The sequence below is a fragment of the Halichoeres trimaculatus genome, unplaced genomic scaffold (assembly GCF_033239565.1).
Source record: "Halichoeres trimaculatus isolate MK-OKI-2021-1 unplaced genomic scaffold, fHalTri1.1 fHalTri1_scaffold_16, whole genome shotgun sequence".
In the NCBI taxonomy this organism is placed as follows: domain Eukaryota; kingdom Metazoa; phylum Chordata; class Actinopteri; order Labriformes; family Labridae; genus Halichoeres; species Halichoeres trimaculatus.
The window spans coordinates 29203233-29217547 of record NW_027437194.1 but is presented as its reverse complement, the minus strand read 5'-3'; the positions used below and the strand labels follow the sequence as shown (position 1 = coordinate 29217547).

The window sequence follows — 14315 nt, the reverse complement described above, 5'->3', positions numbered from 1 at the left end:
GCCCCTCTAACTCTGGACATGTGTTCAGAGGAATCATGATGGAGGAGAAAGCCAAATGTATGTTTACTGGATGAGGAAAATTGAGAGGGAGACTTCAAGGGAAAGAGAGAGGACAAAATGTGACAGTGGTGCCGCCCTGAGAGGCAATGGGAGAGCTAATGAGGGGTGATGGTGGTGCTGGGCCGACTGACTGCATGGGAATCCAGTAAACCTCGCAGGGAGGGTGGGTGGAAGGCAGCGTCCACCTTTTTTTTTTCTCTGCTCCCCTTATTCAGTGGACCGAAGTCAAGCCCAGATGGTTTTCTCATTGAAAGAACTATTAACCAGGACTGGAAAAAAAGCCAGACTAGCAGGGTGGAGTAGTCCAATCAGAAACAGGCGACACATGCTTGATGAGGCAACTTTCTTTCCTGCAATGTTTTTTTCTTTGGAAGGGATTACATTTTAGTAGATGTTGTCAGTTTCTTCAAGATGAAATGATCTAAAGGATCTTTAAGGCAGTTTTATCAGCAGCTGATCTGCTCACCTGAGTCATTCAGTAATAGCTCATAAACCCATTTCAATGCTGCTGCTGCACTTTAATACCAGTTCCTGAAAGATACTTTTTTGATACCAGTTTCATAATGTTCATTTTAACAAAAATCGTGTCTCTTCGTCCTGGCAGACTACCTGCGTTTGTTTATATCTGGCACACTGTGCGCGTAGACTGATACACTAAGCCTCGTAGCCAGCTGTGGCTCTGCAGCGGAGGTAGCGCGGTTTTCATCATGATGAGAGCTAGAGCCTTATTTAGCTGTGTTTTTGTGTGAAAGTAACGCGCTGAAAATTCTCTTAATAAAGCGTGAATGCAGACCTATATCAGATTTTTCTGGTGGGAGTTCGTTTATTTGTGTTTTTGGTCAAGTAAAACATGGCCCCATCTGAGTGCAGAGGAAACCAGCAGAGGAGCAGGGAGGGGGTGTTTGGTGCGAGCACTCTGGGCTTCTGCTGCACAAAAACACTGCTGTAGGGGTAATTTCAGCCCTGAACCTTGTGATAGGACCCAACTTGTTCCATCCCGGAGTATCACTTTAAATGTGTTAATAACTGTAAATTAACTTTCTCCTGATTTTTTATATTAATGTCAAAATAACAATCTTGTCTCCAGGGTTATGACTGCCAAAAATGACCAAAAGACACAAGTGTTAGCATGGTTCATTTTAGAGCCCAACTGATTAATCAACCATTTAATCAGGCCGATTATGCCTTTCACTGATTAAGCAACATCGGCCAAAATGTAGCCGATTATAAAAATTTTTGCTCCGTGGAGATTCTGTCACTCCTCCTCCTGTGTCTGTGTGTTGGGCTGCACACTGCCTGAGTGCCTGCCCCCTCTATCCACCATTATGTAATGTAAGACTAAAGAACAACGTTTTAACAGCGTGTTCGTTGCTTTTTTGTGAGATAAACAGAGATAAATACTACTGTTAATTCACACTTCCACCATTAGCTAATGTAAGATTATAATGTGGCGTTTTAAAATCGTGTAAGTTGCTCATTGTGTTTACTTTTTTTTTTTTACTTTGACTTATTAATTAAAGGTGTTTACAGTTTGACTTCTTTATTCATTATTGTGTTTACAGCTTGTTCTTATTTATCATTGGTTTATGCTACAGTTCTTATGTTGACAGTTTTATAACTTAAGTTCCTTGTCTTGATTTAATAGGGTTCTGTCTCTGTCTTATATACAGTATATATCCTGTATATATCAATGACTTTATTATATATATCAGCCAATATATAGGATATTGGTCGATAAATCTGATATCGGCTGATATATCTGATATTGGCTCCCCCCCCCCCCCCCCCCCCCCCGGATATAGATATAGGCCCCAAAAATCCCATATCGGTCGGGCTCTGGTTCATTTGCATGCAGACGTCTTCTCAGACTGCAGCATACGTCATAGATCATACCTCATGTCTGAGTCTTGTGCTCCTACATGAAGTGTAGCACAGTAAACAGCTCACCTCTCTGAAGCGTGCCAAAGCAGAGAAGTAAAATGAGCCTGAGTACAGTACATATGTGGTCACGCTGACAAACACAATGGCCTTTTGGTTGAAGCGTGCTTGGGCACACTCACAGTGTGAGTGAGAAGGACCTGTCTGAATGTTTTGGAGGGGCTCAGCACCGCACTGAGCGCAGCTTGTTGAGAAGCAGCACGTGCTGGTGGTCAATACATGCTTTCACCTCAGTCTCCAAACTCCAGTCAAGTCACTAGATTTGCTGGTAGTTGGGTTTTTTTGTGACAAAAAAGACACTTGAGGGGTCTGAAAAGTCAGAGCCGCTACATTGACAAAGGAACTAAGTTAGCAATAACCTGCATGCCACATGTAACGTAACCAAGCCAATCACCGGTGTATTATCAGATGTCGATTATGTGATTAGCCAAAACTTGGCACCGAAAGACGAGGCATGTTTTGATACTTGGTATTACCGAAGCATTTTAGTTGGTGCCATCAAAGAACCAAAGTTTGGTAACCAGCCCTCGCTGCTGCTAAGGTCATATGGTCCTTAAAAAGCCCTGACAGGCTGTACAACTGAGGACAACAGTCGTCAAGAGTAAAAGGTATGACCAACAGGAGGCATATTGTTGTAGCTGTGATGTAGCATTTCCTCGCTACGCTGAAATTTCAAACTGACTCAGTGGTGATGTATCAGGCCTGATAGCAGCAAAGCTGGAAAGTGGATGCCTCAGATCTGTGCTTAAGTTTGTGGTGCAGTTAATTACAGCCACGGTGTACGACAGTTATAAGGAGGAAGACACACATTCTGCGCTCAAGCTCAACTAAAAGCCAAGTGATGCAGCACAGTGGCTCTGGAGTGTGATGGGACATGGAGGCAGCAGATTTGGAGATCACGGCACGCTTCTGTGGGCAAGGGCTTATTTTTGTGGACAAAGTCCCAAATGTATAGCAGTTATGAACACAACTGGGCACACAAGATGGGAGAGCCCACTCATACTCTCCACAACCAATTATCCACCTGCTCTCACCAGCTGAGAGCAATTTTCCCCATGCTGGAGAGGTCCTATTTAAAAGTCAGCCAGTCACAGGGGAGCGCTGTGCCTCTGGACAGGACCCATCTGTCCATCTGTCCCTCTAAATCCCTTTGGTCACCCTAAGCCCTTCTGACATCAAACCCACAATCCCAGAGAAATATGGCTCTGCCTTTGCCAGGAAGGCCACTTATCACACTCAGGTGTACAATTCCTGTTCCTGGGTGGAAACAAGTCCCCATAGAGGGTTCTGGATCAAAACAAAAGCACACACAGACTTTAAGCTGAGCTTAAACTAAAAAATCATCTGACAAAGCTGGAACAATCACTTTTATTACAACTTTAACGATAAGGGATGGGTACCGAATGAGGTACTTTTATAGGTACCGACCGGATTTTGTCTGTAGTACCAAGTACTGATTCACTTCAATCAAAAGGTACCATTTTAAGGTCCCTAGATGCATCCTTGTGACTGTGAGAGAGTGGAAGGTGATTTCCCACGCTGGACATGAACACAGCACAGCAAGGTTATAGTGAATTAATGTGTTAAATTGTTAAAACTTTAAGATTTTATTCTTAAACAAATTGACATTTATTACCAGGTAAACACACAAAAGTACTGAAAACTGGTACCATTAAGTACCAATACCAATTGTCAGGTACCCAGCATCGTATCATTTCAGATGTGAAAGGTACCCATCTCTATGAACAACCAGCTGACATTCGAAGTTAACTTTAGAGCAGAAAAAGATAAAAAGTTTAGAGGGTCATGGCTTTTGTACTGAAAACTCCAAAGTTTTGGATCCCAAATTAGAGAAAACATAAATCACTGGATTTACAAGTGAAATGAAGAGATTTTATCTACTGTTCAAACAGAAAAGTGATAAACAACTTTAAACCACCAAATTTAACTTTTATCAACTGAACAGATGCAAAGACATGACTGTACAGTCCATGAGATCCCCAGATTAAAGCAAAGGTTAGAGCCAGGCCAATTAGGAGACCACTGGCTGTCGTCTGATGACAGCCTCGTATCTGTGAGCAGCAGACGGTTTTTGGAGCCGGGGTGGTTATTATGATGAGCAATTAGAGATTTCCAGGTCAAGACTTCCCATGAGAAGACGTCTATGACTGGAGTTTATCTGCACTTTGACGCTTTTGTCTGTTTAGACTGAATGAGAAACAGATGAGCTGTCTTCAAGTGTAGTGTTGGACAAATTAGTTAAAAAACATAATTACTTTCATTACGATATTCATTGCTTATGAGCTGTCACGTCTCCCTCCTCACCAAAGAAAGACAGCCAAAAAACCCACACATTTACTTGCAGCTCCTGTGCCTGACTGACAGACCAGGCCAGATAACAGCTGTTCGATATCAGCGCACTGTAACGCCCAACATGTCACTGTGGGTAACAGTAAAGGCGTTGTAACGTTTGAAATAGTAATTAATCAGGTTATCTGACCGGTTACTCAAAAACCATTGCCGCTTTATTTCTAGCGCTGTTTTAGTGTGAGGTTGTCATCAATACTCTGGTTCTTTCAGCACCTCATGCTTTAAAACAATACAATCCTTCCAGTTTTTCAGGTTGTAGTTCTGTAAAACTGTGTGACAATGGACGATAACCAATTATGATGAAGGGTATTTTAAGTATACATGAAGTTTTGAGGCAACACGCTGAAACTGTTGATAGTTAAGATAACTGTATTTATCACATCAAAGCATAAATATTTATACATTTTGAATGTGATAAACAGTTAGTTTTACTGGAGCTTAAGATTTTTCATTGTTTTTGTGTGCATGATGATAAATAGTAATTATGGAAGTATGGTGGAAGATACTTGATGCCACCATGGTATAATCTGTGCCCCAATAGCTTAACAGCCTGCATAAGAGCAAATGGAAGGGGAATATATGAGACACGATGGTTCACCAATGTTCTCAAAATCCATACTGCCACGAAGCAGGAATACACACAGGATTACCCTGCACAGCACTAGTTGGGAGTATTGATCATCAGAGGGTGGACTTTATCCTATGTATTGTAAATGTTCCAGGCAAAGATTTTAAATAGCTTTCACATAAGTAATTTGTGAAAAACAGGATATCAAAGGGGCTGTGAAAGTAATTTTGAAAACGTCTGTCTTCTAGAAATATGCCTGATCGTAATCCACACTTTAAAATGAGATTATCGGAGCCAGGATAGGTTATCCCTAAATGCTGCTTCATGGCTCCCTGATCTGGTCAAGCAGGACTGATTGATTTATGACACATTTAGGTCTCTATGACTACACCACGCCAGCTGATGAAGTTTGGAGAAGAGAGATCTGTGTTTTTCTCTGCTGAACACAATTTCTGTGATTAATTTTGTAGTGATAGTGGACACTGGAGCCTAAAAAGTCAGACAGAAAAAGGACAGAAGAGCAAAAGAAGGATAAACAGGAGACAGATAGAGCACAAGCTAAAGGCTAACACAGGAGCTAGTTTGTGCTATTGTTGATTCCAACCCACAGTCAGCAGTTATTCTGCAGTGGTCTGTTCAAACTTGAGAGTCTATCAATAAAATGAAGAGTGAGGTTGTGTTAGTTCTGATTGCTAGATGACTGGCAGGACATAACCAGGATTTACTAACGTTACACATGGGCATGTCTTGTCTGGCTATTAGTAGTGCTACGTATGGATAGGTACTAAATTACTGTTCGAATTGCCAGTTAGCTTGATGTCACATTAGCCTATAGATGCATTGTAGCACACCCCTTTGTGTTGTATCCAGAATCATAAAGAAGATGCTAGTCATGGTGCTTGGGTCAAAGACAAAAGGATTGTGTTTTTCTTTTTTTACATTAAACTGTTAGATAATGACATATTACACGTTATTATTGGAAGCAGCACGGTTTGAAAGCAAAAACCCTGAGGGTTTGTTAAAAAGCAGATCTACTATTATAATTTCAACCCAGTTCTGCTGCTACCAAAGGAGAAAGCGCAAGGGCGGCTGTTGAACTCCTGCTTTAGCTGTGTGTCACTCTGCTCTGCTCACAGCCTCTATCTTGGTCAGTCTGTTCATTCACAGGTCGGCAAATAGAGTTTTTCTCAAGTCCCTGTCACATAAATATTCATCTGAAAAGTCTCATAAAGATGTGTTTTTTGTGTTGCAGATAAACTGAGAGCAGCAGATGAACCCAGTCATGTCCCAACATCTTGGTCAGTCCTTGATCTGTGAACGTTTGTTTGTGAGCTTAAAACTACTTTAGCAAAAGCAGAGAGAGGACACACTCTCTGCAGAAACACACACATCCACACACTTCTGAGTCATCACCGATAATTCAGAGGAAAAGCACTTTGTTTTGGGTGTACACATAACTGTGTTCATTGATTAACAGAAAGCTTTAATCAATAAAGCCATTTCCTTTATTTGGGTTAGTACTGAACAGGAGGAAGGGTTTTAATAGTGTCTGAACAAAACTTCTACCTGGTGAAAATAAGGTTTCCATTCTGGTTCCAAGCTTAAACTTCATCCATACAGCCAGTAAGAGCAGTAAAACCCTTCTTAACACTTACTAGAGCATAACATCTTCAGCATCCTGTAACACAGACCAGTGAGATGTCCCCGTGCTGTCCATTCACTCACACATATGCTCCAGCTTAGCAGCATCCCTCCTCCCATCACTCCAAAGTCAACACTTTCACTGTCTTTTTGGGACAGAGGCAGAAAAAGTTCAGCTTTGTGTTTATTCGGACTCTTACAAATCTTATGGAAGTATCAACCTGCTGCTCGTACTGACAGCCTGACAGGTCCTTCTCATCGCTCTGTGCCACCTCACTACCCGTAAATGTGACACGCTGCATCTCAGGGGACATAAAAAGAATCAGGAGCATTTCTGCTTAGCAAATCAACAATCAGTGAAGATGAGCTCTTTATTAAGATCTGCTAAAACCTGCAGCCACACTCTGCTTGTGAGTGAGTCCATTATTAAGGGAACATTTCAGGTATACAAAAAAGTGAAAAAAATGCTTTTTTTTTCCTTCATAATTTGTTTGTTTCCCAAGCATACACTTTGAATGTACTCAATTCATTAGTTGGTAAGTGAAAGCTCTAATGGATTCTTAAATATTTAAGAGATAAAAATAATGTTGCATTATTTTGTCAACCATGTTATGGACAAAAGTTGTGACAATTTTTGACATAAATCCATATTATACTGAATTTAGAGTTATTTAACATTTCTATGTCAGACTATGTTCTCTAGAAATGTCCCTCATCATTTATATGACAGTATAGCCAAAATTTTAACAAATTATGGACTAAAATCACAGTTTGTCCCTTGTGCTAACTGCAGACCCAGAGCATGCTACCACCTGACCTCCATCAGCTCATATTTCTGCTCCTTTTCTTCACAGTTTGGTCTTTGTAACATCTAGGGGTGTAACGGTACACAAAAATCACGGTTCGGTACATACCTTGGTTTTAGGGTCACGGTTTGGTACATTTTCGATACAGTATGGAACAACACAAAACCATTTGCTTGTTTAGCATGTTTATAAAATCAAAAACTTGCCATTATACAGCGAGGGGGGAGGCTCTTCAAGCTCCAGTTGGTCGTTAGCAGCAGCCATGATGCACAATTCAGACACAAGCTCCTGTGGCTACGGAAGCTCTTTGATATTCATCTTCTGATTGGCTCACCGTGAGACGTCACGTCCACATGATATGCACATGATCGCAAAGCACAAATCACAGACCACTTTCCTCATGAATATTAAAACGCCTTCCCTGCTCAGCCAATCATAGACGAGTACTCACGTGAATATTAAAGAGCCATGTGCAGGGGCTAACGTAAACTTACTGTACTCGTTTGAATACAGCACTGTACCGAACCGAACGGCCTTATGGAGCGTTTCAGCACAGATACATGTACCGTTACACCCCTAGTAACATCTATAGTAAGAACAGCAGAAAATGTTGGTAACACGGTTGATGAACAGTTAATGCACCCCATGTACAGCGAGTGCTGGTTGGATGAGAGATCAGCATGGATATGAAGAGAAGATGTGAGATGACAGAAGCATAGCGAGACACTGCAAGCTAGACAAGTTTAGGCAGCTCACGCTCCAACTAAGGATGTGTCGCCGTAGTTCAGAGAGAAAGAGCAGTGCGATCGTGAAAAAATACGACGAAATCAAAGGATGGAGTGCCTGAGACTACAGATTTTTTCTTTGATTTTGTCAGATTTTTTTTTTTTTTATCAAAAACAGAAAGAGAGACATAAAGAAGTGAGTTCACTCTTCTAAGGTAGTTTTGGTGTTTACATAGTCAGTGAAAACAATTTCATTGGGTCTGGAAAAATGGTTCAAAATGCTCTGAAAATGGCTGGCAGCCAATGAATTACTCACACTAATTTTTTACAAAGCATTAGTTTGCAGGCGACAGCCCTAATATATGTAAACACCACATTATCACAATATTGTGATATATCATGATTTTCTACATAGTTAATTGTTCAATTGAAGACAATTTTTAAAATATTATTATGTAAATAATTATGAAAGCCAGATTCAGCGTTTTATACAAACACTTAACTTGAAAACATAAAGTGCATCAAGTTTGTCACTTAAACCACTGTGACATTAAACTGATGTTGCAAAAAAATTATTCAATGAAAGACGTGGTCAGTTGGTGAAACTGATAAATGTCACTTGGTGTAACCAATGTTACTCATTAAAAATCTAATATTTAAAACATGACTATTATTATTATTCTATCAGTCTATGACACTGAAAAAAAATAAACTCAAAATGGTTTTAAAGAAACTGACCCAAGAAAAGAGAGATTTCCATTTTAACAGGAAAATCAATAATATGAGAAACACTGATATTTTGATAAATTGCCCTATCAATATTTTTTCACACCTCTAATGTATTCTAGTGTTGATTTTGAAGAGCAAACTTGACATATGAGAAATCAAACAGCACAGAAACTGCAGATTCCAACACATAATTTGCATTTTTTACTAAATAAATAATGGAATCTGTTCACTTTCTGTATTAAATGAAAGTGACCCATTGTAAAATTCATCATTGCTTGAAATAAATATTTAGTAAAATTGATAAGTACACCACATGGACTTGATATGTACCCCTTATCATAGAATCACTCTTGTATCGAGGCCATGCCTGCAACAGGGACAAGCTTTGACTGCATTTCATCCACAACAACGTGCAGGTTGAAAATCCAAAGTATCAGAGTTGAAAATTCTGGATATCCTGACAGCTCTAATCAGACGACAGCTGATGAGCTCTGGGATTGTGGTACAGTCAAACTGTGCCATCTGTTTCTGCTCTTTACTAGACTCTTTCATGCCTGCAGAGTTTACCACTGGGACTACGTACATCTGCCCATCACCTGGAGATTGTATATTCCTATTATAACCTGTTTAAAGAGATTAAAGCAAGTTTTAAGAGGTACATTTTAGTTGTGATTAATGTAGTCGGTCCTTTCTAAGCCAGAAAGAAATCCTCCAAACCCAAACCTGCATCTGGCAGCGTGTGAACTACGAACACCACTTCACTGTTTTCTTATAATGTGGAAGGTTTGTGTGTGCAGCCAGGCTCGTTATACTACACAGATTCAGCACTCTGCAGCTCATTGTTTTGGTTTGTAGGTCCATAAAAAAAAACTCCAGGCAGCCGCTTCCCAGCACAGGAGCTCATGCATGCAAGTGGTACAGCATGAAATGATGAAGAGCTGCAGTAAAGTGGCTGATGAGCCCAGCTGAATATCTCACAAGCAATAAACACAGACTCTCAACAGCAGATAAACCAAACCAGGAGCAAAACAGCAGTTACTTCTGCACTTCCAATGGGTTTATGGGAAATGACGATTCTCAGTGATTCTCTAGATGTTGTGTTTCTGCTGAGTGCGTGAGAGGCCGAGTGTGTTCTCACACACACTTAAAGGGGACATATCATGCTGATCCCTGATTTAATACTTGCATATAATATAATAAATTTGAAAACAAGATCTCACACACCCTGAATTTTCAAAAAATGAGATATTGTATTTTTTCTGATATCCTAGAACGAGATTTGATGCCTCTGAAAATAGGTCATTTCCAGTTGGCCGCGAGATTTCAAACGTCGTGACGACACGAGGATCCTTTCTTTTTATTGGAGTAATCTGATAAAGCAGCTCCTCCTCTGTGATGTCAGTTAGTCACACAACCGCCACCGAGGGATACACCCACCAAGAGCAGAGTATAAATAAAGCTCCCAACCAGCTCTGGCTTACTTGACTGAGTGCTGGATGCAGGGACTCTGCTCTGCTGAGCAGCTCGGCTTTACATGGTGAATTAGCAGTTAAAACACTGTAGTTTTAGCAGACGTGGTAATACTTGTGAGACTGTGATATTTTTATGCTTGTTCTGACATGCACTGTGAACCTAGACCACAATAATGCGGCAGTAATAACATACTGACGAACTGACGGTAGAGGTGATCTTTGGACTACACTTTCAGCATGATGGATAAAACAGACAGAGAAAAGTGAAGGAGCAGGATGGAGCCCTGTTATAGAAATAGTTTATTGGTGAAGTCTGCCTATATTTCCACGTATAAACTATACATGTTACATTACTGGTTTGACTCACAACACTGAAGCGTCCTGAGATGATCTGTGTCGAGGTGGATTTTCTTCCTCCTGAGCTGCAGAACCGTCTGGGTCTGACTCGGGGTCCAAACAAAAGGACGTATCCTACACTGCCATTTTATTAGTGCTATCAATGCCTTACGGTGAAGTTTTGGCAAACAGCAAACTCGCTCGGTCTGCTCCATTCAATGTGGCGATTTTGTAAATACTGCCATGCTGCAAAAACCGCCCCCCTGGCTCTACCCCCTCCGCCCCTCTGATAGAACTGACCAATCAGAGCACAAAGGGCTGTGACGTTGCGAGGTTACTGGAGGTCATTCTCCAAACGGAGCGTTTCAACGAGATCTTCAGAATGGCCTAAAATGAGGATATTGAGAATGCTATTGTGGGGCAATGAAGGAACTAAATGACTTGTACTGAGGGCAGAAATGCTTTACAGGCATCCTAGTCTGGCATAGTGAAAAGGAGAAACAAGCATGATATGTCCCCTGTAAAGATGGCTTGATACAGGATGATACGGCATCACAGCTACTTAAAGGATTGCTCTACGAAACAACACACAGCATCCAGCCACGCTGCTTGTACACTGGTACGTCTCCACATCCTGGCTGTTAACCGCTAAGGTGAGAAGCAACCCAGTGCTCCTCTCTGTGCACTCAAGTCCTACACAACACTGGCCCCAGTGTCCTCAACTCACTTGTAGAGCTGAGGGACAGTTCCTATTTGCAGCTACAGAGACAGAATCCAACACAAACAGGATGAATGATTGTTTTTCTGGCACCGCAAGTCCACGGGGAGTCCAAGGCGTCCTTGGTGATAGGATTCATCCTCAAAGTCCCAAATGAAAAAAAATAATTACAGATGTGGAGAGACACTGAAGATGGAGAAGCTGAACAAGCAGTAAACACATCAGATATTTAATATGTGTGACTCGTTAGGAGTTCTCCTGATGCACCACTGAGTAATATGTGCTGATATTAGAGCTGCTGAGGACAACAGTTCATTAGCGTGCCGTCTCAAGAGTTACTTCTAGGCAGATAGCTGTTTATTCTGCAGGTGCTCTGCTCACTGAACACCAAAGTCAAAGCTGAAGATGTTTGGATTGATCTCATTCACTGATGAAAATATCACACAGCTGTAATTTGCTCAGATTGAGTTAATTAGTAAAAGACTGACTGAATAAACAAACAAGAACAAACAGGAACAAACAAATACGTTTACTGGATTAATTCATGATAAAAAGACTACAAGCTGCCATGCACATCTTAAGCCTTTGATTTTAATAAGCTGTCACTCAGAATCCATCTGTCATTTGATAGTCCAGCAGCACTTACAGATCCATTACCATCCAATTTAAGCTACGCTAATTTAAACACCACTATTGATCCAGTAAAGGGATTAAATGACATATTAAGGTGGTCTTTTAAATGCATGGCAGAGAAAAAGACACATTTGTAAATGTGCTGGATGTCAGCCCTTCATGTCATTCATCATTAAAGGATATGTCAGTATGCTGGAGACGGCTGTCATCCAGCCAGTGCATGTCTGGAGTGGTATGTCTGCACTGCAAAATATATTCAAGGGATTAATGCTTTCATTTTTCATCATATTCAGCATGCAACACTTAGCTTCATCTGCTGTGGCATGCTGAAAGTCAGCTCAAATACGGAGTGGACAGCGTTTGGCTCAGATCACCAAAAGTACAAAGTGCCAGCTGATTATCTGAGGGTGCTGAGGGGGAGCACACAGCTGACTGTCAGAGGTGGTTTCCAGTGGAGGAACTTTCCCGTCCCGCATGGCCGAAAGCGGTAATAAGTAGCAAAACTTCCCGCCCCCCATGATGCAAAGGTAGACAACTTACCACCCCCGTGTCCAGCTGCTCGGTAGTCTGAGAAGGAGCCGCTCCGGTCAGAGGTAACGACCACAATATTTGCAGCAGCAGCAGCATCTCCGGAGAAATATTCCACGTCCACTTATGAAGAAAGACAAAAATCATCATGCCCTATGACAGGCTGATCCTGCAGGGCTCAGACACCGACCCCGACAGCCGCATCCACGGGATGAATCACACGCCGATACTCCTGGACAATTTGCCTGCATAAGTCTACCTCACTGTGGAGCGCAAACACATAAAACACATGAAAACCAGCGTCAGGATGCGCGTTCAGGGCTCACAAGTTTGTTCTCAACAAGCTGCCACTTGTAATTGTCAGCGGAGCAGGCGTTATCAGGTGGCTGAAGGAGTATTCGTGTCCTGAGTCAAGTCCAACAGAGGTGATATCCCCGCAACAAGCAGCGCGAGCTGCAATAGCCTTCCGTTCGTGCGGCGGGCGCGAGCTCTGGAGAATGAAAGCAGCTGCGTGTGGTTTTGTCCGCGAGCAGCAGCAGAGACCCCGCTCGTTGACGCACACACACACAGAGGGTGCGTGAGTATTTTGCCCGAAGGATTGGGGGGAAGGAGGCAGGAGGGGCGGGGGAACAGAAGGAGGGGGTGGAGGGGGTTCAGCGCCTCTTTAGCCCACTTGAGCACTATTAAATTCATGACGCGAGTTGTACGTAATTTCACAGTCTCGAGGGTTGACGCCAGAAAAAAAAAAAAAAAAAAAAGACGACTCGCCAGTGTTGTCCCGCTATCTTTATACGGGAAGTATGTCGGTATTAAGTGGGTTTGACATGCCTTCAGGCCAGTCAAGTTTTGAATTAGTTGCGTGATTTTTTTGTTTTATCTTTATCCACATAACTCAGACAGGAGCCAGAAGAAATCAGCTGCAGTACTAATCCAAAATCCAAAACAAGAGATTATTTTAATTACTTGTCTTTGTAGTATTCCTGTGATTTTGGTTACACAGACAAGGGAGCAATCAAACACAGGTGTGAAGCTAGACACAGGTGAAACACGTGAGGAGCAATCAAGTTGGAGGGAAACACAAAGCAAAAACACAGGAACGCTAAAGACAGAGACAAGATAAATCAAAAACAAACTAGAAACAAGACCCACATATGACAAGAACCAAACCAAAATGATATATATATATATATATATACAATATCTATATAGAAAAAAAAAAGAGAGAACATGCACAGGAAGAATAACACAAACACAAGAAACACAGGAAAAGAATCACAAAGAATAACCAAGAAAATCAAAACACATAACCAAGTCCAAAACCTAGAAATACGCAAATTACAAACCAAAAACCAAACCATCACAGATTTTTTGTTCATAATATGAGGGATGTATTAGGCCATGTCCACACGTATCCAGGTACTTACTTTCTTTTACACGCAGCGGGTAAGTCTGCCGGTGAGTGTTGCTCCAAGCACGCCAAACCCATAATGGGCAGTGTTTTCCTGACATAAAACCCATACCAGCCAATCAGAATGAGCCCCCGTCATTCAGCTGTGATGTTTGAGAACGGCGTCCACACGAAACCATGAAACCTGAGTTTTCCAAAATCTTTACTTTGGCCAGAGTTTTCAGAAAACATCGTTTTTAGTGACGTAAAGCTGCGGTTTCGTGTGGACAACAGGCGTAAACGTATAAAAATATGCGGTTTCCCAAATACCCGGCTACGTGTGGACATGGCCTTAGTTTGAGGATCACAAACCCCCTTTTCTCAAATTTTCGAGGTCCTGGATC

At 41.6% G+C, this 14315-nt stretch overlaps 1 protein-coding gene across 1 annotated transcript in view; it reads right to left on the bottom strand.

The window, feature by feature from the left end:
• mmp17a (matrix metallopeptidase 17a) overlaps nucleotides 1-14000 on the bottom strand; it is a 198326-nt gene extending 184326 nt beyond the window's left edge. Inside the window, exons 1-2 of the mRNA XM_074691085.1 lie at nucleotides 13949-14000; nucleotides 12537-12787 (exon numbers count right to left, since the gene is read on the bottom strand). Coding sequence (XP_074547186.1) covers nucleotides 12537-12674 — 138 coding nt within the window. The 5' untranslated portion in view covers nucleotides 12675-12787; nucleotides 13949-14000. The remainder of the gene's footprint in view (nucleotides 1-12536; nucleotides 12788-13948) is intronic.
• Between the last annotated feature and the right edge of the window lie 315 nt (nucleotides 14001-14315).